General features: G+C 46.6%; 1 protein-coding gene across 1 annotated transcript in view; it reads right to left on the bottom strand.

Annotated features, from left to right (window-relative positions):
* LAMB3 (laminin subunit beta 3) overlaps positions 1 to 8,256 on the bottom strand; it is a 41,730-nt gene extending 33,474 nt beyond the window's left edge. Inside the window, exons 1-3 of the mRNA XM_082615091.1 lie at positions 8,174 to 8,256; positions 6,145 to 6,209; positions 5,175 to 5,329 (exon numbers count right to left, since the gene is read on the bottom strand). Of these exons, the coding sequence (XP_082471217.1) occupies positions 5,175 to 5,329; positions 6,145 to 6,172 (183 nt within the window). The 5' untranslated portion in view covers positions 6,173 to 6,209; positions 8,174 to 8,256. The remainder of the gene's footprint in view (positions 1 to 5,174; positions 5,330 to 6,144; positions 6,210 to 8,173) is intronic.
* Positions 8,257 to 24,634: the final 16,378 nt, after the last annotated feature.

Raw genomic sequence — 24,634 nt, 5'->3', positions numbered from 1 at the left:
TTTGCAAAAGCCACAGCTAATTTTCTGATAAGCAAACCCTTCCTGAAATATAAATGATGATAGATTAAGAAGATGCCTTCCCCAAGGGTGTCTGCATTTTAAACAAAGAGCTCAAGGATGCTTCATCCAAAAGAATAAATCCCCAATAGTAGGAGCTTTGAAAGTTTCATACATTCTAAGAACTTCTGGGAAATAGGAGGGCAGATATTTTGGTCAGAGACAGGCTCAAAGTCCTCTGTGAGCGGAGGACAAGGACCTCAGGATGGGTATGAACACATCCTCACATCCTCTGCCTACACATTAGCCATGCTAAACGTCAAGAAAACAGATGACTTTCAAACACAGAAAGGCAGTGGTTGTTGGGGTGTGTGCCTGTGGGTGTGAGTGTGCTTCTGTGCATGTGTGTGTGTGTGTGTGTGTGTGTAGGAGGGGACGTCAACTGGCTACTGCTCCTTAGCTTGTTTCCAAGAGATAAAAATGACAGCTGTTTGCTTTACACAGCTAATTAACCTGAGGAATGCACTGTGTAAGATTGTTATGAAGGCAGCTGGGTAATTAAGTTTTCCCCCAGAAAGGGAGGGAGTGGGGGATAAATAAAGCATTTAAGGGAACACACACAACATTGGAGAAGACATTGTCAGGAGCAGAAATCAGGGCTGGAAAACTTCCAGGCGAAGCCTACTGGTTCCCAAGGAGCGTGCACCAGCCCAGAGATGACTGAAGGTGATGGCTCAGCCCCTGCCAGCACCCACCTGACAGAGACGATGGCCAACCCTCAGGGTCACATACAGCCCAGCCAGAAGTTTTCAGAGATGTTAGAGCTGAACAAACAAAGGCTGACTAACGCAACTCCTTCATTTCATGAATGGGGAAATGGTGGTCTAGACAGAAACCATGACCTTCTTGAGGTCACGTTACTATTCTAAGTGTCAGAGCCAGGACCAGACCTAGAGAGTCTTCACCCCCAGTCGGGTGACTTCATTAACCACGATCACTTCCAGATTTCCCAGCAGCCCACTGCAAATCAGATGGACAGCGGTCACCTTGGAAGCAGAAAGTGGGCTGGCCCAAGGGCAGTTTGATTTCAATAAGTATGCGAGGGCTTCCCTGGTGGCGCAGTGGTTGAGAGTCCGCCTGCCGATGCAGGGGATACGGGTTCGTGCCCCGGTCCAGGAGGATCCCACATGCCACGGAGCGGCTGGGCCCGTGAGCCATGGCCGCTGAGCCTGCGCGTCTGAAGCCTGTGCTCCGCAATGGGAGAGGCCACAACAGTGAGAGGCCCGCGTACCGCAAAAAGAAAAAATAATAATCAATAAGTATGCGAGAGTGTGTCCTGATCCAGGAAGAAGAGCTCAGGAGCATGATTCACAGATGCGGAGGCCCCTGCATGCGGACACATGTCTGGGGAGGTGGGGAGAGGGGGATGGGACATTTAGCATCTTCCAGACACCAGCCCAGTGGTCACTTGGCTCCTTCCTTTATACAGTCCTCACAACAACTGTTTGAAGTGGGTGCTGTCATTACTCCTATTTTTCAAATGAAGAACTAAGGCTCAGAGGAAGCACAGACGAGAATGAGGGTAGGGAGACATCACAGACATTTTCATCCATGCCTTGGGTTTTAGGGAAAAACGGTGCAGTGAGTTTACTCAGAGGTTACCTAGGAGCTGGAAGAGAGGGAACCAGGGGACAGGGTGGGACTGCAGCCTCGGGCCGTTTTGATAAAGACCAGCCTGGGTTCAAGCCTGGACAGTTAATGGGTAGTCAAGGCAGGTAGGCCCAGAAGGGCAAAGCTGGGTTGGGGTGGGCACATGAGGCAAAGCTGGCCGAGTCGTATGTCCATCGTAAAGGCTGCAATATGGACCCAAAACCCATAGAAGCCGGCCCTCAAGGCCAATAAGATTGAGCCAGTGAGACAAAATTAGGCAGAAGAGGTGACATGCTAACAGGCTAAGATTGACCCACGAGAAAGGAGCCACACTGATATCAGGAGCTGGGAGAGACAATTTTGGAACAGGAAGGAGTCCCCACTGTTCCTGAGTCTCTTCAGGGTTGGCGGGGGGCAGCGAGCAATGCTAAAATGTCCAAGAGTCATAAATCTCTAATGCACTTACATTCATGCCATACCAGTAGGCAGGCAGGCAGCAGGTGCTGGGTGACTTTTACTGGGATCAGGGCTCACCATGTCACCCCTGCTTGAAAATAGAACAGAGGCAGTAACCAGAGGCTATGACTTAAGGAAGGTATGTATATGGAGGTGGGAGCTGGTAGAGGGGGATGCAGGGGGATTGAAGGGACAGGCCCTAGGAATGCAGCTCTGCACCACGCCACCTTCCCTTCCAGCTGGGGCTGGCCACTGCACCCCCATCTCTAGCTACTCACAACACTCAATACCTATGTGTTTCCATCAGAAGTTTGGGGGTCCCAGCACACACCCAAACTTTCCCAATAGCTCACGGGGATAATAAGAGCCACCTCATGGAGTACTGTGAAAATTAATTGAGATAACTTATATAAAACTCTTAGTAGAGTGCCTGAGACATATCATATGTGCTTAATAAGTTATAGTTTTTATAATATCATTTAATAATAAAATAAACTTCAAAACTGAAATTGGAACTCATCAGAGTTAAATCTGGATTCCTAATTTTCGTCACACAGCTGCCCCTGCACCAAGTGAGGGTTCAGGGTACACCTGTACAGAAGGGTATCTGTGCCTTTAGCGTGTGTCTTCACTGCTGGCAACCAGTGGCCTCTAGGTGGTTAGGTAGGGAAGGGAGAAAGAAAGAGAAATCAGAAAAGGCAGAGCGGAGACAGGTGGGGGAGAGAAGTTGGCTCTCAGCAGGCAGCTCATTCCCAAAGAAAATTGGAGCAAAGAGTGACCCTAAAGACCATTTCTCTGACACTCATTCATGGAAGAGGAAAGCAAGACTTAGAGAGGGGTAATATTTTGCCCAAGATCACACCACAAGTTAGTGGCAGACCTGGGGCTACACACTGCACTCAAGATGCCCTATCCTCCACTCTTCCAAGAAGTTACATGGATTTATTCCCCCTTATAGAAAAAGGAGAAAAAGAACCAATGCTTCTCAACTTTCACAGCACCGAAATAGCTGAGATTTATCCATCCCCATGGTTTCAAAAGTCTAGATTTCTCTTTTGCAAGCACCCAGTTTTTCTCTCAAGGGGCTGCTTAAGAGCAAGGGAAGCAGTTGTCTCCCTGGGGCATTTGAGAGAGGCAGAGGGCAGGTCAGGATGAAGCCAAAAGCCCAGCCTAGAGGGAAAGAGGCTGTCCAGACAGGGCTGTGGCTGAGGAACATCCCAACACAGGGGCCTATGATCTCTCCTTGCTTCCCATCCCAGAAGACGGATCAGCCCAAGGAAGGGAATCAGCAGAGGACTCCCTGAAACTTTTAGACATGGCTCAGTGGCACAAGATTGGAGGATGTGTAGGAAGGCAGCAACTAAAGCCATTCTGTGCCCTGGAAAGCTCAATACTGCCAGGTCCCCTGATGCTTGTGGAGTAATCTGGGCTCACAGGGAGGACTTGCTTGATGCTGGCCATCTTACCCAACACTGTCAAATGGGCTTTCCCACATCCAAGTGGGTGAGATGCAGAAACCACAGCCATCTCTGCTCAGCACCTCCAAAGCCACTATACAGTACTACCTATGATTAAAAAGTGTCCAAAAGAACACTGGGGACTGGAAGGGCAGGGAGGCCAGAGATGGGATCAGATACCATCTCCATGGTCCTGAGGACAAGGACCACCCAGAAAGAGGAAACCACAGACAACCCAAGCCTCCTTCATGGCCATTAATCTCTCTCACTCCCTTTCTCTCTCTATCTTTTTACCCCAAGAGATGCAGAGGCTCAAGGGAAAACCACTCCCTCACTCTTCCCTTTTTCCAAACCTGTGTTTTGAGGGCATAAAAATGGCCAAATGAGACAGGCAGCTGGGAAACAAGAAAACACTGAGTGATTTCCACCTTGGTAAACACAAGGAGCAAGGAAAGACCCCAACCTTGTTGAAGGGAAAAAAAAAAGAAAACCAAAGTTCCTACCAGAAAGGTCCAGAGGCAAAGTAGAAGAAAAATCTCAACGGCTCTTTGCAACAAATCAGTTGCCTAAATAGGTGATGAGAATTGACGTAGGTCAAAGAGTTCCAGTGCCTGGATTTGCTCAGCTCTTTTCCTTATCAGCTGAGCCACTGAACCTCCTTGCTAACCTCAAGTCACTTCCCTGTTTGTCTCACTGATCTGTGTCCTTTAACGGCAATTTGAATATATCCCCCGGGGGAGGGATAAATTAGGAGGTTGGGATTAACAGATACACACTGCTATATATAAAACAGATAACCAACAAGGACCTACTGTATAACACAAGGAACTATGTTCAATGTCTTATAATAACCTATAATGGAAAAGAATCTAAAAAGAATATAACTCAATCACTTTGCTATACACCTGAAACTAATACAACATTGTAAGTCAACTATACTTCAAAAAAATTTTTTTAATTAAAAAAAATTCTACAAAAAAAAATGTCTCCCACTTCTCCCGGAGTGGTGAAACATGTGGACCAAACATGCAGAGGCTGAGAGGTAAGTCATACGTGACGACTGCAAAACATAGAAGGATAAACTCCAGCCTATAATCATTTGGTAGCTCCAGCCACACCCTTTCCCCAACACTAGCCAAAGAGATGGCAGCAAGGGAGGGGCCATGGCACAGCTCAGTTCCCCCTTCGGCAAGAACACGAGCCTTGCACACATCCCAGCATCTGTGCTCCACCAGCCTTGACGCTGTCCACCAAAGATGGCGCCGTACACCCCATGCACCTAAAGGATCCCTATCTATCTGATTGCTTATTCCCAAGCCTTGGAAAACTGTCCTGCCCAGGCCCAGGGGCTGAGAAAAACTCCAGCTTTACCAAGCAAAAGAGAGAAAGAAGCTATTCCGCTAGTTCTGAGTATATTTTCTCTTGCCCAACAAAGGTGAAAATTCCTTAGAGGCAGAGATCTGGTCTTACGCTTTTCTTGCACTCCCCACAGCGCATGGATCTAAGCTGATACCAAGTCCACTCTAAGTATTCAGTGAACAGATGGCAGGCTTTCCCATCCCCGCCCCAGCTTGCCTTCTTCCAGCCCCCCGAGGCCATGGAGGAAGAGCCTACCTCTCCATACTGGACGCAGTAGGTCTCAGGCTTGGCCAGGCCACAGGTAGATGAAGCTCGGAGAAACCGGGTCCTCCCAATGAGCAGGTCCCCAACGGGTGGATAGCAGGCCCCACGGGAGCAGGCTTGCTGGGCACACAGGATGCTGGGCAAGACTGAAATCACAGGGGGTACAGGCAGGGGTGCAGCCTAGAGAGAAGAGGGTCTAGCCGGCCACCCCAGTGTGCCTCATGGAAGCCGACGTCGATTGGCAAGACTAGACCCTCTTCTCCACCTTCTTCATGCTCCCACCTGCTGGTTGTGGGAATAATCGCAATCCTGATGCTGTTTGCTAAAAAAGCTGATTTTATAGTCTGTAGCCCCCAATCTAAAAAGAAAGGAGAAGAAACACTGGCAACTAAAAAGCCCGGATGATCCTGAAATGTAGCATCTATATGTGGCTTTTTAGAACAGAGCTGCAGACACACGCTCAGCCACCAGGACATGGCCCACAACTCTCCTCACCTGCAGCGCCTGGCCTCTGTCAACAGCCCAGAGTAGTGCTGGCTGCTGGCTCTTTGTGGGACACTGAGAGATACCTGCATTCTGTCTGCTTCTTTATCTGTAAAGGTGACCCTGCCACGCTTTGGGAGTACCCAGCTGCAATTCACTGGACATCAAGAACTCAAGCCATGATGGCTCTGGGACCAGCTTGAGAGTGAGAGGATGGGAAATAAACCATGCAGGGCACTGGGGAAGCCACAAACCACCCTCAGGTAGGAAGAAGACATTTGGGAGCCTCTCAAGATCATCTTCTTCAAAGGCCCCCAGGACAGAGAAACCTCATGGACATCCCGGTAGACAAGTGTCCCAAACCCAAAGACCCCAGGGTGACTGGTGATGCTCACACTTTGGTAGACTGTCCTCCTACCCACGGCTGTCCCCTCCCTGGTATATGACAGCGCCTGGAAGGATGGGAAGGGATACTTACCAAAACACAGGAGAAGGAGCGGCCTCATCTTCAGCCAATGGGATGATCCCCACCCAGGACCTCACCTGGGACAGAACAAAGTAGCCTGGGTGAAACCATGCACACCCTTAGGGTGCACCAGCCCTTTGCTGTTTCTGGACTCATGTTTTCTCAGAAACCTTTACTTAGGGTCTTGACCTAGGGCACTTCTGAGCAGCAGGTGCATCTGTAGCCAAAAACTTGGAAAATGCCAGAGACCTGACCCCTGTCCCAGCTGGCATGTGACTTCCAGGGTGCCCTGGGATAATGCCACCCCCTCCCTGACTCCAGCTTCCCCCTCTGAAATAGAGGGGAGGAGGATCGACACTGCCCTACCCCACATGGTCAGAAGGACAATGTGGGGAGCAGGAAAGAGCTGGACCCTTTGCAGGAGAAGTCCGGGGCCTTGATGCCTCCCCAAGAAAGAGGAGTGTCCTTCCTCAGGGCCTGGCCCACCTACAGGTGCAATGATGAGTGGGTCAAAGAGGCTGAGGACCTGGAGCTGAGCCCTCTCCTGCTATTGGCATGGTCTTCAGTACTACACAGAGCCACCCCGAGAGTGAGGCTGTGATGGCCACATCTCTGGGCTGAGCAGGTAGTGGAATATGATGGAAAGGCAGGCCTAGCAGTCTTTAAAATTGAGGCAGGCCTAGCAGTCTTTAAAATTGAGTAAGCAGAGGAATGGATAAAGAAGATGTGGCACCTATATACAATGGAATATTACTCAGCCTTAAAAAGGAACAAAATTGGGTCATTTGTAGAGATGTGGATGGACCTAGAGACTGTCATACAGAGTGAAATAAGTCAGAAAGAGAAAAACAAATACTATATATTAACGCATATATGTGCAATCTGAAAAAACTGGTATAGACGATTTATTTACAAAGCAGAAATAGAGACACAGACATAGAGAACAAACGTATGGATACCAAGGGGAAAGGGGTGCGGTGGGATGAACTGGGAGATTGGGATTGACATATATACACTACTGAGACTATGTATAAAATAGATAACTAATGAGAACCTACTGTATAGCACAGGGAACTCTATACTCAGTGCTCTGTGGTGACCTAAATGGGAAGGAAATCCAAAAAATAAGTGATATATGTATACGGATAGCTGATTCACTTTGCTCTACAGTAGAAACTAATACAACATTATAAAGCAACTATACTCTAATAAAAACTTTTAAAAAGAAAATTAAAAAAAAAAAGTGAGTGAGGATTTCATCCGAACTGGAAGCAACCCAAAATGTCTCCAGTGATGGGCTGGGGCTGTACAGGAGACATGGGGGTTGGGAGGCCACAGAGCAAGGATTCTGAAGGAGGCTAGGGGTGGATATTCAAAGGGTCCTAGAGGCAAATGCCCCACCCTGTTCATGCAGGGCCCACCTCTGCCTTGGATCAGATGCTCACTCTGCTCCAATGACGGCCACAAACTCCTCTGGCTGGGATGGAAGGATGGGGGTTTGGAAAGGCAGGGGAAAGGGGGGAGCAGGGATATTCCTACATCTTTAAATCTTACATCCTAATGCTTCAAAATCTTTCCTTCCAATCCCCTACCAGAGGAGTCAGGGGCCCAGGGAAGAGACAGGCGGCCTGAGGTGACACAGCCAATTGTGGCCTAAGAGGGAGACCCGTCTTCTGGCTTCCTCCAGCTCTATCTCTGCTCTCCCACCCAGGGGCTGGAACCACACCCACACCCGGAACTAGGCATTCTGGGCAGCCCTTAGAAGAGCTCTAGCCGGGCCACCCCACCCTCTCCTCGTCTCTTTGTGTTCAGTCCCAACTCTGAACCTGCTTTCTTCTAAGTCACTGAGATGCTTATCAGTTGTGAAAAAGAAATCCAAACAATGGCAGACATTAAACCTAGCCTTCGGATCTTAGCTGGCTCAGCTGAGTTCCCAGGAAGAGGAAGGAATCAGGCCCTGCAACCAGGCCCCAGACACCCAGATACACAGCCCTTGTCCCACATCCGGCCCCCACCAGGCAGGTGAAGGCAGGTAACGTACCTCACTCCTTGCTGCCACGATTCTTTCTCCAGATCGCCTCTCTGAGAGCGCGCCTTGAATGTGGGAGTCCCCTCTCCTGGCTCCTAGGTTTTAAACAACGGCCTCACCTCTGGAGAGGTCCTGGCTGGGCGTTACCCACTGCAGGGCGGGACTCAGGAATCTGGCAGCTGGCACACCCATCTGTAGTCACTGCACCCTCAACCTCACCCCCATCCCCACCCCCAGACAGGACTGGACAGGTGGGTTGGTCTCAGAGGCCTCACAGCAAGCTCGGCAGAACCCGCCTGCCTGTGGGTGCCTTGTGGGGGGAATGTTAGTGATCTTTGGAGACCAGGATTCCTGGCGGAGGGGTGGGGGGGGGAAGGACACTGGCATTTGTGACAGGCACTGTGCTTGGCACTTTCCCAAGGCCCGTAGAGGTCAGCCTCCTCTGGTGTCCTGGACCAACCTGGACAGAAGACCAAGCAGAGAACACAAGGATCAGGGCTTCTATATAAGGTGTTATAGCCCCAGACTGGTCACTGAGCTGGAAGGGAAAAAGACGCCAACATCCAGGACCCTGGAAAGCACCAGACCCCTCCCAAGGGAAAACAAAAAAATGGAAAATCCCTGCTTCTTGGGGGATTAAAACGCTATGGTTCATCAGGAAGGGGTCAAAGCCCAACTCACCCAAGAAAAGCTTAAGAGGAATAAACAGGAATGAACTCTAAATGTCTCCCTTCAGGCTCCCTCGCAGCCTTGGCAGGGAGCCCAAGGACAGGTAACTACTTGTGAGTCATGACTCCCAGCTCGCGAAGGGCTGCTCTCCTAGCCCCTCCCACCCTGGGCAAGATATGCCTGCCTCGAGGGCCAGAAAACAGACCTGACCTTCCTAAGGGATGGAAAGGAAGGCTGAGGCATAACTGGACCAACTTCCCCTGGCCTCCTGCCAGGCCTGAGAACACAGCTTCCTTTGTAGGACCCTGGGCGGGCTCCTGGCTTAGGGCTTTGGGCTGAGAGCTTCTGTAAATGACCCATATCGAGAGGTTGGTCTTGGAGGACAGTCTTCCCCCCAGGTTAGGGTGAGAGGGCTTTTAGAGAGATCTGGAAAGTCACCCAGTTCAGATCTTGGCCCCAGAGAGCCTACACTGGCCTTGTTTGGACATTATTGCCTTAAAGTTTCTATTTAAAGGAGACTCTTAAGGAGCCAGTACAGCCTGTCAGTGTCTCCTCAGCAGGAAATTCTCTACAATTGGAGGGTTAAGTCCAAGAAACTGGTCTGAGAACGCTTAAGGGGAAAATGTAGGATTTTGTGGATTAAATGGTAACCTGGGCATTTCTAATCCTCAGATTCTAATGTAGCCGAAGAAGTTTAGATGGGCAGGAAAAATACTATAATTAGCAAATGGGCAATAAGTTGTTTGGATGCAAACGGACATTCCAATAAATGTTAGTGTCTTGACCCCTGTAAACATTCCAGTGAAATCTGGCTTAATGAGTCGGGATCAGTAGCTGGCCCTCCTGGGCCCTGCCTCTGCAATAAGAACACAGAGACACACCCCCTCCAGTCCGCCACAGGGAAAGGTTACTGCTCACACCCGCGAGCTTTGAGCCCACCCATCTATTCTCTTTCTCTCCAACTCCCTGAACGTGAGGCTTCCAAGAATCTTGCCCCTCATGGAGCTGTCCATCCTCTGCCCACCACCAGGAAGAGGATGTGACAAAGAACTCATGAATAGTTAACTCAGCAGAAGAAGCAGCCGTTGCAATGCCATATCCTCAGACCGGTGGGGCGGGAGTGCGATGGGAGGCTGGGCCCTTTAAATCCCCCTTCTCCTCTCCCATTATGAGGCCAGGAGCCCAAGTAAATAGCTGTCTCAGACTTCACAGGCTGGGGCAGGTCCCAGAGCAGTTTGGCTTCGCAGAGGGAAAGGCAATTGCTCTGTGTGGGTCCCTCACCCCAACCCCGCGTTCCCAGCCAAGTCCAGGACGTTGTTTCTGCAGACCCCAAGGAGGGCCCAGCCAGCCCACTCCTCAGGGACACTGAGGACTCCCCAGTGGGAATCTAGTACCCCCAGGACTGCAGGGCCCCAGGCACAGGGTTTGAACTTCAGAACCCAGTTTTTTCAGAGACAAGAAGCCTAATCTAGAGACAGAAGCTAGGGTAGGACCTGGCCAAGGCTAAAGGCAAGGTGGGAGCATTGCTCCAACACCATCCCCTCTGTATCCCTTTCCTCTCCCGCTGCCCACCACCCTGCTCCAGAGCTCTCCACTCTCTTTCTCTCCGAGCTTTGGCTTGTTAGAACAAGGAAAGCGGTGCTCAGGAAAGTGGTCATCCTTGACCCCCGTTCCTCTCGTACCTACATCAGTCCATCTGGCAATTCTGTTAGCTCCCCTTTCCAAAGGCAACCTGAATCCACTTCCATCCTCCTGGCCTGAGCCTGTCTACCCCAGGCTTCTGCAACAGCCCCCTAACTCCTAACTGTCTAGTCCCACAACCAGGTCTTGTCACTCCTCTGCTCAGAACCCTGCACCAGCTCCCATTTCAGTCAGAGTCATGAGGCCCCACGTGATCTGACACTGCCCGTTCCTTCTCCACCTCTAACTACTCTCCCCCACGAATCCTCTCCCTCCAGCCACACGGCCTCCTTGTTCTGCTTCCAAATTACCAGGTTGCTTCTGAGTTAGGGCTTTTGCCCCAGCTGCTCTCCCTGCCTGGGACGCTCTTCCCCCACGTTGGCAAGGCTACTTCTCTTACCTCTTTGAACTCTTTTTTCAAATGCTACCCTCTCAAGGAGGCCCACTCTGACCACCCTATTTAAAATGACAACAAACTTCCCTTCCCCGTCCCTGTCTCCTACCCCTAGCATTTCCAACCCCACCTACCCTACATTATGGATGAGTTGTGTTGTTTTGTTTTGCAGTACTTACCAATTTCTAACCAACTATACAATCTATCTATTTATCATGTTTATTTTCTCTCCCCCCACTGGAATGTGATGTCCAAGAAGGCAGAGATTTTTGTCCATTTTTTTCACTACCGTTTTCCGAGTACCTAGAAATAGTGTCCGGCTCATAGGAGGTGCTCAATACTTGTGGAATGAATGGATTCACACTCTGTGGAAATCATTGATATAAGTTAAAGAGTTCCTCATGCCCTGTAGGTATAGTTGCATTCTCAAAGGGGACAGTCTGGGCTTTTGCTCACCAGAATGGATGACTAATAGTGGAAATTCCTGCATCAGTCAGCTGCAGACGGGGCGGGGTGGGGAAAGTCTCTTTGGAGACACCTACCCCCAGATTACAGAAATGGCACCATGTCAGTGCAGGCAGTCTCCCTCTCTGCCTGCTTGTCCATTGTCCCTTACAATATCTCTGACGGGGGAAGGGGGGGTGGCCTGAGAAGCTACCATCTCCATTACCCATCTCTCAGGCTCAAACCATCCATGTTGCCAGGGAAATCAGCCAAGATCTGATCAATGAGAGATCAAGGGATAGAGAGAAAAGAAAGGAGGGAAGGAGGGTGGAGAGGAGGAAAGAGGTTGAGAAGTTATGATAAGAGAACCTGGTCCAGGCTGTGGATGCCAGATCCCAGGTGTTGGAGGAAGGGGCGCCAGGTGACTAAGGCTTGGGCACCACCCGGATCCAGTGAGTCATGGCTGAGTCCTCGTCTGTGGGACTGGGTGGGCTCCAGGAAGGGTCCTGGGGATTTGTCAAGTGACTAAAGCTGGCGTGTCTCCCCTTCTGCACAACCGCTCGGCTGCCCAGAGAAGCGGTCACTCTTCGTGCACTTTTCCAAAAACGAGAGAGAGAAGGTGGGGCTTTATGAGCTCAGGCAGGAGCCCAGCCTCGGGTGGGGGCCAGGAGAAAGAAAACGGGAGCCTGGGCTGCCATCATGGGGTGACTCTATTCCATAGAGTCTGTCTCCCCTGACCCTCCCCTTCCCATCCTGAATGTCCATCCAACTGACAGCGGTGCACATCAGCTTGGGCCTGAGGTCTGGGAGAAATCAGGCAGTCAGCCTAAACTAACCACAGCTAACATTCTCTGGAGAGCTCGCAGTGTGCCAGGCACTGTTCTAAGATCTTTATACATATTACCTCATTTAATACTCACTACATCTCTATGCAGTAGACACTTAATTATTCTTCCTTTGTAGATTAGGAAAATGAGGCACACTTTAAAGAACTTGGTCCCAGCTAGTAAGTGGTCATTTGAAATCAGACCAATTTGCTTGGCACTTATGTTCTTAAGCATTACTTTGGGCCTAAGATGGCCTAAACTCCCTGCCTCCACCCTTGGTAATCCTTGACCAGAGTCCACCAGACTCTGAACTTTATGTTTCCCAAACCTAATCAAGACCCAATAACTGAAAAAGGGTGTTTTGGGGGCACAAATGTCGACTGGAGACTCCTGGGGAGACACTGATGCTATAGAAACATCCAGAACAGACACCATTAGGTGCCTTCCTGTTTGTTTTCCATGTAGACAACCTCTTTTGTGTTAGAGATGGAGATGGATGGAGACGGTGCTGGACTCCAGATGCCACTTCTCAGAGACTCCAGCACATACATACCAGCAGGGTTTCCCCCTCATACCAACAGGAAGCTGCTCTGAGTGAGGATGTGAGCAACCTACAAGGGGTGGGAAGACAGGGGAGGTGACCAGACAAACATCTCGGAGAGCTGACAAGACTAAACAAACAAGAATGAACATGATGACAGGATGACACAACTTCCCCCTCACCGAAGGAAGGGGATCCCCTCCCCAGAGGTCAGCCTTCTGGGTCAGGGGGCCCAGTTTCTTCTATCTCCTAGGTCCTAGGGTGCACCTCCAAATGTCACCTCCCTCCTGAGGGGAACTAACGCTGGCTCGTGGCTCCCCAGAAAAGAGGGAGGAATATCTTGACCATTCTGCCACTTTCACTGCCCTCCCAAATTCCCGACCTTTCTGGGGGGACAGGCTGGCTCAGACCACACTCCCTCTCTACCATTGCCTCTGGGAACTAGCTTCTTGGGACCTAAGTCCAACCTCTGTAACCCTTGGCCACAGACTTGCCATGTGGAGCTGGCCATGTGGCCTGAGGGGAGAGAGACACACACCTGAAGGGGGCAACTTGTGGCCACAGGTGAGGTCAGGAGCATCTGGGAATGCCTGAGAGGGACCTGGCAGCGGAGGTCGTGGCGGGGGGGGTCTGCTCCCCGTGCTAGCGGAGGGCTGCCTCACGGGACTTTAAACTTCCAAATATCATCCCTAAAAGGGCCACTCGAGAGGCAAACTCAATTTCCTAATGTTCTAATTGGCATTTGAGGGCTGAGTATGGAGAAATGAGCCTCCTGTGGTTTGAGGGGGAAGAAGCATGGGTGAGTCTGTCTTCTTGTCTGGAATCGACCCCACCTATCGGCTTTGAATCAGCACCTCCCTGCAATGTTTGTGGCCACATCGTGTCTCTATGGACTTGAACAGCTCTGAAATCCCAGACCTAGCTCCAGCTCTGTTTCTCAATAGGAGCATAAACTTGGGAGAACCCGCCACTGAGCCTCAGTTTCATCATTTGTAAATAAAGGTGTTGGGCTTCCCTGGTGGCGCAGTGGTAGAGAGTCCGCCTGCCGATGCAGGGGACACGGGTTCGTGCCCTGGTCCGGGAAGATCCCACATGCCGCGGAGCGGCTGGGCCCGTGAGCCATGGCCGCTGGGCCTGCGCGTCCGGAGCCTGTGCTCCGCAACGGGAGAGGCCACAACAGTGAGAGGCCCGCGTACCGCAAAAAAAATAATAAAAATAAAAAATAAAGGTGTTGGATTTTACTGGTTCTCAACCCAAGCTGCCCTCAGAATTACTTGCACAACTTACAATATCTTAGGCCAGGCCCCAGCCAGAGATTTAATTGGATGGCAGAGGGACAGGGACATTGAAAATGCTTTTAAACCTCCCCTGAAGCCCCCTCCAGCTTTAGGATGCTTTGTTCTCGGGGGTGGTGGTTTAGGACAGCAGTTCAAAGCCTAGACTTTAGAGTGAGGGAGATGAAGGTGCAAGTCTTGGTTCTGTACTCAGCAGCCACATGACTTAGCACAGCCAAAGCTACTTGCTTTGCTACTACTCCAATGGGAGTAATAACAGTCTACCTCATGGATCCGTGTAAAGATCAAAGGAGACAATGCATATATAACTCTCAGCAGAGTACCTGGATAGAAACGTGCTCTATAAAATGTCTGTCACCACGTGTGCGTCACACACACAGGTGTTGGAGGTATGAGCAGCAGTCTTTGCAGCTGTGCTTAACAGAAAGCAAATGCCATTCCATCCAGATGTCTCACAACTCACTTACCAGGCAGTGGGCCAACCTGGGCTGCCCCCCTCCATCTCCCCCAGGGAGGCCCCAGGTCCCACATTCCAATCAGTTCCTTAGGGCTGCAAATTCCTGAAGAGCAGTGTTCTGGATGAGAAGGGAAGAGGGGGCACTCGGCGGGCCAGACTAGCTAAGCTCCTTGAGAGCAGCGTGGTGCTTCCGGCCTACCTGGACAGGGAAAGACAGGGTGTGGGGTGTTTACAGAGGGCAGAGGGCAGAGGAGCAAGCGGAAGCGTGACAGACGTATTGTTTCCTGGCCTCCAAGAGTTAACAAAACCAAGAGTCCAACCTCTGATAAAGAGAGGAGTCAAAGCTGGTCTGGACAGCAGTTTGTTACTTACCTTGGGGCAATTGCCCAGCAAGTCTGAGGGCTATAGAGAAAAGACACTTTCTTTCCCAGGGGCTTCTGCTTACACGGATTATATTCTGGTCTATATTCTATCAGACAAGGGTGATGAGACCTTATCTAATCTAATTCCTTCCCTTTAAAACGTCATTCAAAATTGACCCTCTTCTGATCTAAAATACTGATAAAGAGGTTTTAATAGCCTGGGCAAATGTTTACGAGATATGGTTTTCTGGGGGGAAAAAATAAGGAAACAAACATGCACAAAATCTACTTAACTCTAAAGACAAAATAATACTCGTGTCCATCCAGAGATGAATGGATAAAGAAGATGTCATATATATGTACAATGGAATATTACTCAGCCATAAAAAAAGAATGAAATATTGCCATGTGCAGCAATGTGGATGGACTCGGAGATTATCATACTAAGTGAAGTAAGTCAGACAGAGAAAGACAAATATTATATGATATCACTCATATGTGGAATCTAAAAAATAGTACAAATGAATTTATTTACCAAACAGAAACAGACTCACAGACATAGAAAACAAACTTATGGTTACCAAAGGGGAAGGAAGGGAGAGGGATAATTTGGGAGTATGGGATTAACAGATGCACACTCCTATATATAAAATAGAAAAACAACAAGGATTTACTTAATAGCACAGGGAATTATATTCAATATCTTGTAATAAACTATAATAGAAAAGAGTCAAAAAAAGATTATAAATGTATATGTATATATATAGGTATGTATATATATATGTATATACACTTCGTTGTACGCCAGAAACTAACACAATATTGTAAATCAATTATACTTCAATTTAAAAAAAAAAGAAAAAATAATACTCAGAGAGAGGACAGGGAGAGAATATCCAAAATGTTACATTTCCCATCTCTTTATATTCCTCTGTGTGCTCTCATCTTCCACAATGAAGATATTTTACTAGAATAATCAGTACAAATAAAGCAAAAAGTTTCAGGAGGAGGAGGGTGATTTTTGTCCACCTACAAGTGATTAATCATTCCTCTCTTTGCTCCCCGCTTTGCCCTGAACCTGTCCACTAAACCCACAGACTGCCCCAGAGTTCTACAAGTTTTCTACATCATTGTAGATTTTGTAAGGTGTGTTTTCCCCTTCTTAAGAAGTATTGCTTATTGGGGCTGTTAGATTTATGTCAAGAAAGCACTTAACACAGTTCCTCGGTAAATGTGTAAGAAAGTAAGGCATCACTCTAAACACCACATCTACAATAACTCATTTAAGCATCACAGCAGCCCTTTAAGGTGGCTCTTTGAAAGGACTTATTATTATAACTTTTTTGCAGCCTCAGCATTATTTGATAACTTGTTCAAGGTTTCTGAGTGTTATTGACTGAATATGGACCCCCAGAAATTCATGTGTTGAAGCTCTAACACCTAATGTGATGGTCTTAGGAGGTGGGGGCCTTGGGAGATAATCAGGTTTAGATGAGGTCACGTAGGTAGAACCCTCATAATGGAATTAGTGCCCTTATAAGAAGAGGAAGAGACACCAGGACTCTGTCTCCACCATGTGAGAACGCAGCCAGAAGGCAGTGATCTGCAAACCAGGAAGCCAGTTCTCACCAGGAACCCAAACTACTGGCACCTTGATCTTGGAATTCTAGCCTTCAGAGCTGTGAAAATGAATGTCTTGTTGCTTAAGCCACCCAACCATGGTATTTTATTAGAGCAGCCTGAAGTGATGAAGACACAGAACTAGCGTTTTAGTCAAGTTAGGCTAGGCTATGCTGCAGTAATAAACTAACCGCAAAATCTCAGCAGCTTAACACAACAGACAAATGTTTATTTGTTGCTTGCACAGAGTACGATGCAGAACAATGGTGAAGGAAGAGGTCTTCTGTTCCATCCAGTCACTCAGGGACTTCCGCCATCCTGCATCTGCACCAGCCAGGACACATGGTCTTAGTGGCCTTGACAGCAAGGTTATAGGGGCATGGAGGAACTCTCCCCAGTTACTCCAGGGTTCACAGTCATGCTGCTTACAACCTACTGGGCAGATCTACTCAGAGGGCTCCTAAGTGACCTTCCTATGTGCCCAAAAGAGGAAAATGAAGTAGGACTTTGTGAACACATAGCATTGTCCACCACAACTAGTATATGGTGAAACCAGAATCCAACAGCAGATCTTTAAGCTTCCAAAATCCATGCTCTTTCCACTACAACAATTGGCTTCTCAAAATTGAGAGAATTTGTTTTTCATTAAAAAAAAATTTTGATAGGATAACGTGTAGAATAAGACTGCTCAAGGATACTGGTAGGAAAAATGCCCATAGTGAATGTTTTAGATTTGCAAAGCCTAAAGCATCACAAGATTGCCTCATGGAAAACCTTAAACACAGTGAGATCTCTGCAGGTTGTACCCAGAGGGTAAATATCTATGAGACATATATACCACTCCAGTCTTTAAGAGAAAAACCACTGGTGGTGAGAGCAAATCTTCAAGGAGAAGATTCTGGTATGTTGTAAGGTGACCAACCAGCCTAGTTCACTGGGGCTCTTCTCGTTTTAACCCTGAAAGTTCCACTTCCCAGGACACTCTTCAGTCCCAGACAAATACTTGGTCATCTGCTTGTACATCAATACTTTTTCACCCTGACAACTTTCGAAGGTGTCATCTCAAGTGGCTCAGTAAACTTTGAGTGCAGATGCACAGTGATCTGAGAAAGTGAAGTTGGTCCTGAGCCCAAGAAAAACCTGGGTGGAAATAGCACATGAGAATAAAACTCGCTCACAGGAAAGAGCTCAGGAAGCTCCTGTATGGATATTGGCTCACCTCAGCAAAGTAGTCCTCTTCGAGGATTTGGGGGAAGAAAAGAGTATGACTCTGTTCCTACTGCTGCAGCCTGATGTGCAGGAGGCTTTTGCCAGCCAAATCACATCAAGGACTCATATTGGGTTTATAGATACATTAATACCTCTATCTTTTTCAAGTCAAATGCCATTAAAATAGGTCAGTGGCGTCCTGAATTTGTGCTATTCTTGACATGCATGTACTCACAAATGCACACACACAGAAGGACACACATGCCTTTGCACTTTTTCCTATTGCATTTCGTCTTGTAAATTTTGGCTTAGCACTCCATTTACAAAGTTGGATTTGGCAAGTACTTTGACCTATACACTCTCCATCATCTCCAGGTTAAAGTCCAGAGTCCACAGCCAGGCTCTTGGAGTCCTGCTGGAAAAAAAGCTGTCTTTTTGGCCCTAATTCACACAGCCCCACTTCCCACAAGTGCTCTGATCCTGCCACACTTGCTCTAATCCTTGACCACACTTAGGCTTCATTCATCTGGCTCTGACTGTCTACACCGCCCTTTCCACCCTTGTGTACTTGGCCAAATGCTAAATCCAAGACTCAGATCAGATTCCTGGATAGGTGATGGCTTCTCTGTTATTTTCTGTAAATTCTTCCCAAACTCCATCAGCAGACCTTACCGATACAATTCAAGTAGCAACCAGTTCTGTTCTGTCTTGTAGATCCCTTCTACCTCAAATTTACATACTTACAGCTATTCAACATTTAGTTATTTTGTGATTTGCTCCCAAACCTGGATTGCAAACTCCTTGAGGACAGGGGCAACCCTTGGCCACTCTTTTTATCTGCTAATGAGTGCATCATCCACTGTCTGCACATAGTTAAGTACTCAATAAACACATATTGATTTATTAGTATGAATCCTTGGGGCAAGGAGAAATCTACCAAAAAGTGTTCAAAGAATATGATGCCATGAGTTGATACTATACAACCATGAGTTGATACCTATAACTCCCCCTCAAGACAACATAGACAAAAAATCATCCAGAAAAAGAAATACCTTTTATTTCCCTTAAGAATTAGAACCTGAGAAAATTCATGATGAGTTGATCCACTGATGAGCAGACTTCCAAGGCTGTGCTCCCAGTCCCATCCACAATGGCTGGTACTTGGGGACAGAAAGGCCAGGAATCAAACTGGCTGTACTTCTGGTGTTTGGAACTGAAATACTTCTGAGGTCGGTCACAGATCCAGGTCCTCAAGATGTTCAAGCTCCAGCTTTTAGAAGCCTGAGAGGTGAGGAAAGGGGTAAATGTGGGTCCAGGGGAGAGGAGGGCACAAATGGAGAGAGAGTCTTGGGAAGCAAGAATTCCTAAACATGACTCAAGGATTCTTGGTCACTCCCAGATAATCGGGAGACGTGTAGCAAAAGGTCTGTCGGTCCTTGCCTGTCCTTGTGTTGCCAATGAAAATGTGTCCTGCTGGGAGTTTCAGGCCCATCCCAACCCTTGGCCAATGAGGGCCAAGCCTGGTACACTAAGAACCCTGTCCCACAGCCAAATGGGTCTAGGTGTATCTGCTTGTCTAAGTCCATTCATTGGGCATCAGCAGTGTCCCAGGAGCTGGCACAAGCACTGAGAGGGGCTTCTCTCATTTACACCCCTCTGTGTATCTGGTCTGCTGCTTTTCTGGCCTTTCTGCCTGGGCCTCTGATAGGACCTGTTCTCCCTCCAGTTGTCCTTGAGGCCCAAGCTTAGGTCTGAATCCTCTCAGCAAATCAGCCTGCACATGGACACCCCTCCACCCACAGCTTCTGCCCGGTCCTCATCCTCAGAGCCTGGGCTTTTCTTCCAGTTTCTCCTCACATCTCAGCAAACCCTTCTGACTTCTGACCAAGAAACTCAAAAACATCCCGAACCATTCATTCACAAAATAAATACTTACTGAGCACCCACCCAATGCCAGGCATCCACTGACCCAGTAGTAAACAAGTCAGACACATCCCTGTCCAGAGGGGGGACTACTGTCTAATGGAACACAGACATTAAACACATAATTGCCAAAGAATTCATTAATTATGCAACCAGAGTGACCTCAACTTCTTTAGCCATCCAAGTCACTCTTTCCTCTATTATGTGAATAACCCCAATTCTGAGAATTCTAAGGAGATGCTAACAGATAATGCAAATTCATTCCAGTAGCTGCTTGTCCTCAAACAATCCTAGCTTCCTTTTTACCATTTCTCCATGCTGCCCCTGATCTCTCCAGCCTATTTTGGCCCCAAACACAAATGTATGATCCTTTCTCCATTCTCCTAAGAACAAAAGACATAACTGCTGAGCTTGAGAAATCTTACTGAAAGTTTGAAGGTGACACAGGGAAATTACAGCCTAACAATAAATACTAGCTTCTGCTGTCTCCAGAATCCGTCCAGCATCATAGCCTGTTCCTGCTACCATCTCCCTCCTTAGCTCTAAGCCTTCCCCAGGTTGCTGGAACCAGGGTCCTCCCTCCTGGGGAGCAACCAGTCAGGAGAACTCCCTTTCTGTGAACTCACTTCTCCCATCTCACCCCATGAAGATAGCCATTTACAGGGTAACAACCCAAGCTGGCCCAACTACCTTACAATTAACCTACTCACTGCTACTTGCCATACATCAGCCTGCATTCAGTCATTCTTTCATTTCAGAAATAATTACTGAACATATATTTTATACCAGGCATTGTGCTAGGTTAGGACAAAAATATACAGCAGCAAACAAAACAGACTAGATAGACCCTGCCTTTATGGAGGAGACAAACAATAAAGAAGTAAACTAGAAACTAACACTGACAATTACAGCTTTCAATGATTTTTATGAAATATTTTTAAAAACCAGGATGACATGATAGATGGGGGTCTCAGGATGTTGGGAGTACCACTTTAGAAAGGATGGGTAAAAGAATTCTCTCTGAGGAGGTGACCCTTGTGATAAGCCTGAGAGATTTAGGGCTGAACATTACAAGGCAGCCTAAACATGTATTTAAGGCACTAGCAAAGGAGAGGCAACAAAATTTCTTCTGAAAAATTTTATATCTAATATATTTTAAAAGATATGGCAGGGCTTCCCTGGTGGCGCAGTGGTTGAGAGTCCGCCTGCCAATGCAGGGGACACGGGTTCATGCCCCGGTCTGGGCAAATCCCACATGCCGCGGAGCGGCTAGGCCCGTGAGCCATGGCCACTGAGCCTGCGCGTCCGGAGCCTGTGCTCCGCAACAGGAGAGGCCACAATAGTGAGAGGCCCGCGTACCGCAAAAAAAAAAAAAAAAAAAAAAAAAAAAAATACATGGCAATAGACACCTTGGGCAGAAATAGAATGCTGTATGTCCCCCTTACACAGATTTTAAAGTTTAATACCGTTTTTATTTTGATTTACTAGGTCAGATTAGAGCATTCAATCTTTTTTTTTAATTAACTTTTATTGAGTATGGTTGCTTTATAAGGTAGTGTTAGCCTCCATTGCACAATAAAATGAATCAGCCATACACATACAGATATCCCCTTCCTTTTGGACTTCCCTCCCATTTAGGTTACCACAGGGTACTAGGTGAGTTCCCTGTGCTATACAGCATGTTCCCATCAGTGGTCCATTTTATACATAGTATCAACAATGTATATGTGTCAATCCCAGTCTCCCAAATTCTCCCACCCCACCCCTTTCCCCCTTGGTATCCATACATTTGTTCTCTATGTCTGTGTCTCTATTTCTGCTTTGCAACTAAGATCATCTATACCATTTTTCTAGATTCCACATATACGCATTATTATATGATATTTGCTTTTTTCTTTCCGACTTACTTCACTCTGTATGACACTCTCTAGGTCCATCCACGTCTCTAAACATGATCCAATTTCATTCCTTTTTATGGCTGAGTAATATTCCATTGTATATATATACCACATCTTCTTTATCCATTCCTCTGTCGATAGACATTTAGGTTGCTTCCATGTCCTGGCTATTGTAAATAATGCTGCTATGAACATTGAGGTGCATGTGTTTTTTTGAATTATGGTTTTCTCTGGGTATATGCCCAGTAATGGGATTGCTGGGTCATATGGTAGTTCTATTTTTAGCTTTTTAAGGAAACTCCATACTGTTCTCCATAGTGGTTGTTCAATTTACATTCCCACCTAGAGTGCAAGACATTTTCTCCACACCCTCTCCAGCATTTATTGTTTGTGGATTTTTTGATGATGGCCATTCTGACCAGTGTGAGGTGGTACCTCATTATAGTTTTGCTTTGCATTTCTCTAATAATTAGTGATATTGAGCATCTTTTTATGTGTTTGTTGGCTATCTGTATGTCTTCTTTGGAGAAATGTCTATTTAGGTCTTCTGCCCATTTTTTGATTGGGTTGTTTATTTTTTCTGATATTGAGCTGTATGAGCTGCTTGTATATTTTGGAGTTTAATCCTTTGTCAGTTGCTTCATTTGCAAATATTTTCTCCCATTCTGAGGGTTGTCTTTTCGTCTTATGGTCTCCTTTGCTGTGCAAAAGCTGTTAAGTTTCATGAGGTCCCATTTGTTTATTTTTGTTTTTGTTTCCATTACTCTAGGAGGTGGGTCAAAAAAGATCTTGCTGTGATTTATGTCAGAGAGTGTTCTTCCTATGTTTTCCTCTGAGAGTTTTATAGTGTCTGGTCTTATATTTAGGTCTTTAATCCATTTTGAGTTTACTTTTGTGTATGGTATTAGGGAGTGTTCTAATTTCATTCTTTTACATGTAGCTGTCCAGTTTTCCCAGCATCACTTATTGAAGAGGCTGTCTTTTCTCCATTGTATATTTTTGCCTCCTTTGTCATAGATTAGGTGACCATAGGTGGGTGGGTTTATCTCTGAGCTTTCTATCCTATTCCACTGATCTATAATTCTGTTTTTTTGTGCCAGTACCATACTGTCTTGATTACTGTCACTTTGTAGTATAGTCTGAAGTCAGGGAGCCTGATTCCTCCAGCTCCTTTTTTCTTTCTCAAGATTGTTTTGGCTATTCGGGGTCTTTTGTGTTTCCACACAAATTGTAAAAATTTTGTTCTAATTCTGTGCAAAATGCCATTGGTAGTTTGATAGGGATTGCACTGAATCTGTAGATTGCTTTGGGTAGTAGAGTCATTTTCACAGTATTGATTCTTCCAATCCAAGAACATGGTACATCTCTCCATCTGTTTATGTCATCTTTGATTTCTTTCATCAGTGCTTTATAGTTTTCTGAGTACAAGTCTTTTGCCTCCTTAGATAGGTTTATGCCTAGGTATTTTATTCTTTTTGTTGCAATGGTAAGTGGGATTTTTTTCCTTAATTTCTCTTTCTGCCCTTTATTAATATATAGGAATGCAAGAGATTTCTGTGTATTAATTTTGTATCCTGTAACTTTACCAAATTCATTTATTAGCTCTAGTAGTTTTCTGGTGGCATCTTTAGGATTCTCTATGTATAGTATCATGTCATCTGCAAACAGTGACAGTTTTACTTCTTCTTTTCCAATTTGGATTCCTTTTATTACTTTTTCTTCTCTAATTGCCATGGCTAGGACTTCCAAAACTATGTTGAATAAGAGTGCGAGAGTGGACACCCTTGTCTTGTTCCTGATCTTAGAGGAAATACTTTCAGTTTTTCACCACTGAGAATAATGTGTGCTGTGGGTTCATCATATATGGCCTTTACTATGCTGAGGTAAGTTCCCTCTATGCCCACTTTCTGGAGAGTTGATATCATAAATCGGTGTTGAATTTTGTCAAAAGCTTTTTCTGCATCTACTGAGATATCAGATGGTTTTTATTCTTTATTAGTATGGTGTATCACTTTGATTGGTTTGCATATATTGAAGAATCCTTGCATCCCTGGAATAAATCCCACTTGATCATGGTGTATGATCCTTTTAATGTGTTGTTGGATTCTGTTTGCTAGCATTTTGTTGAGGATTTTTGCATCTATGTTCATCAGTGATATTGGCCTGTAATTTTCTTTTTTTGTGATATCTTTGTCTGGTTTTGGTATCAGGGTGATGGTAGCCTCATAGAATGAGTCTGGGAGTGTTCCACCCTCTGCAATTTTTTGGAAGAGTTTGAGAAGGTGTTTGCTCTTCTCTAAATGTTTGATAGAATTCACCTATGAAACCATCTGGTAATGGACTTTTGTTTGTTGGAAGATTTTTAATCACAGTTTCAATTTCATTACTTGTGAGTGGTCTGTTCATATTTTCTATGTCTTCTTGGTTCAGTCTTGGAAGGTTGTACTTTTCTAAGAATTTTTCCATTTCATCCAGGTTGTCCATTTTATTGGCATATAGTTGCTTGTAGTAGTCTCTTATGATCCTTTGTATTTTTATGATGTCAGTTGTAACTTCTCTGTTCTAATTTCTAATTTTACTGATTTGAGTCCTCTCCCTTTTTTTCTTGATGAGTCTGGCTAAAGGTTTGTCAATTTTGTTTATCTTCTCAAGGAATCAGCTTTTAGCTTTATTGATCTTTGTTATTGTTTTCTTCATTTCTACTTCATTTATTTCTGCTCTCATCTTTATGATTTAGAGCATTCAATCTTTTCAGGGATTAGAACCTCTGCAGTCTTACTCAAGTCCTAGGAAATACATGAAAAGGGTGTTCCAGGCAAAGAATGAGCAAGTGCAAAGGTCCTGTGGCAGGAAAGAGCTTAGCTTCTTCTACAGGTAGGAAGAAGGGACAGGAACAGTATGATTGAGGTAGGAGCTGAAATGGGTGGGACATGTGGGCAGGGGCCTGGTCTCAGACAGGGAGTAGTTTTAAACACTGGTTATGTAGGAGGATTCCCTGATTTTTTTTTTTTTTTTTTTTTTTTTTTTTTTTGCGGTATGCGGGCCTCTCACTGTTGTGGCCTCTCCCGTTGCGGAGCACAGGCTCCGGATGCGCAGGCCCAGCGGCCATGGCTCACGGGCCCAGCCGCTCCGCGGCATATGGGATCCTCCCAGA

The sequence above is a fragment of the Mesoplodon mirus genome (genome assembly GCF_964341445.2).
Source record: "Mesoplodon mirus genome assembly, chromosome: 3".
In the NCBI taxonomy this organism is placed as follows: Eukaryota; Metazoa; Chordata; class Mammalia; order Artiodactyla; family Ziphiidae; genus Mesoplodon; species Mesoplodon mirus.
The sequence above is the reverse complement of the archived record's forward strand: the minus strand, read 5'-3'. Positions and strand labels throughout refer to the sequence as shown.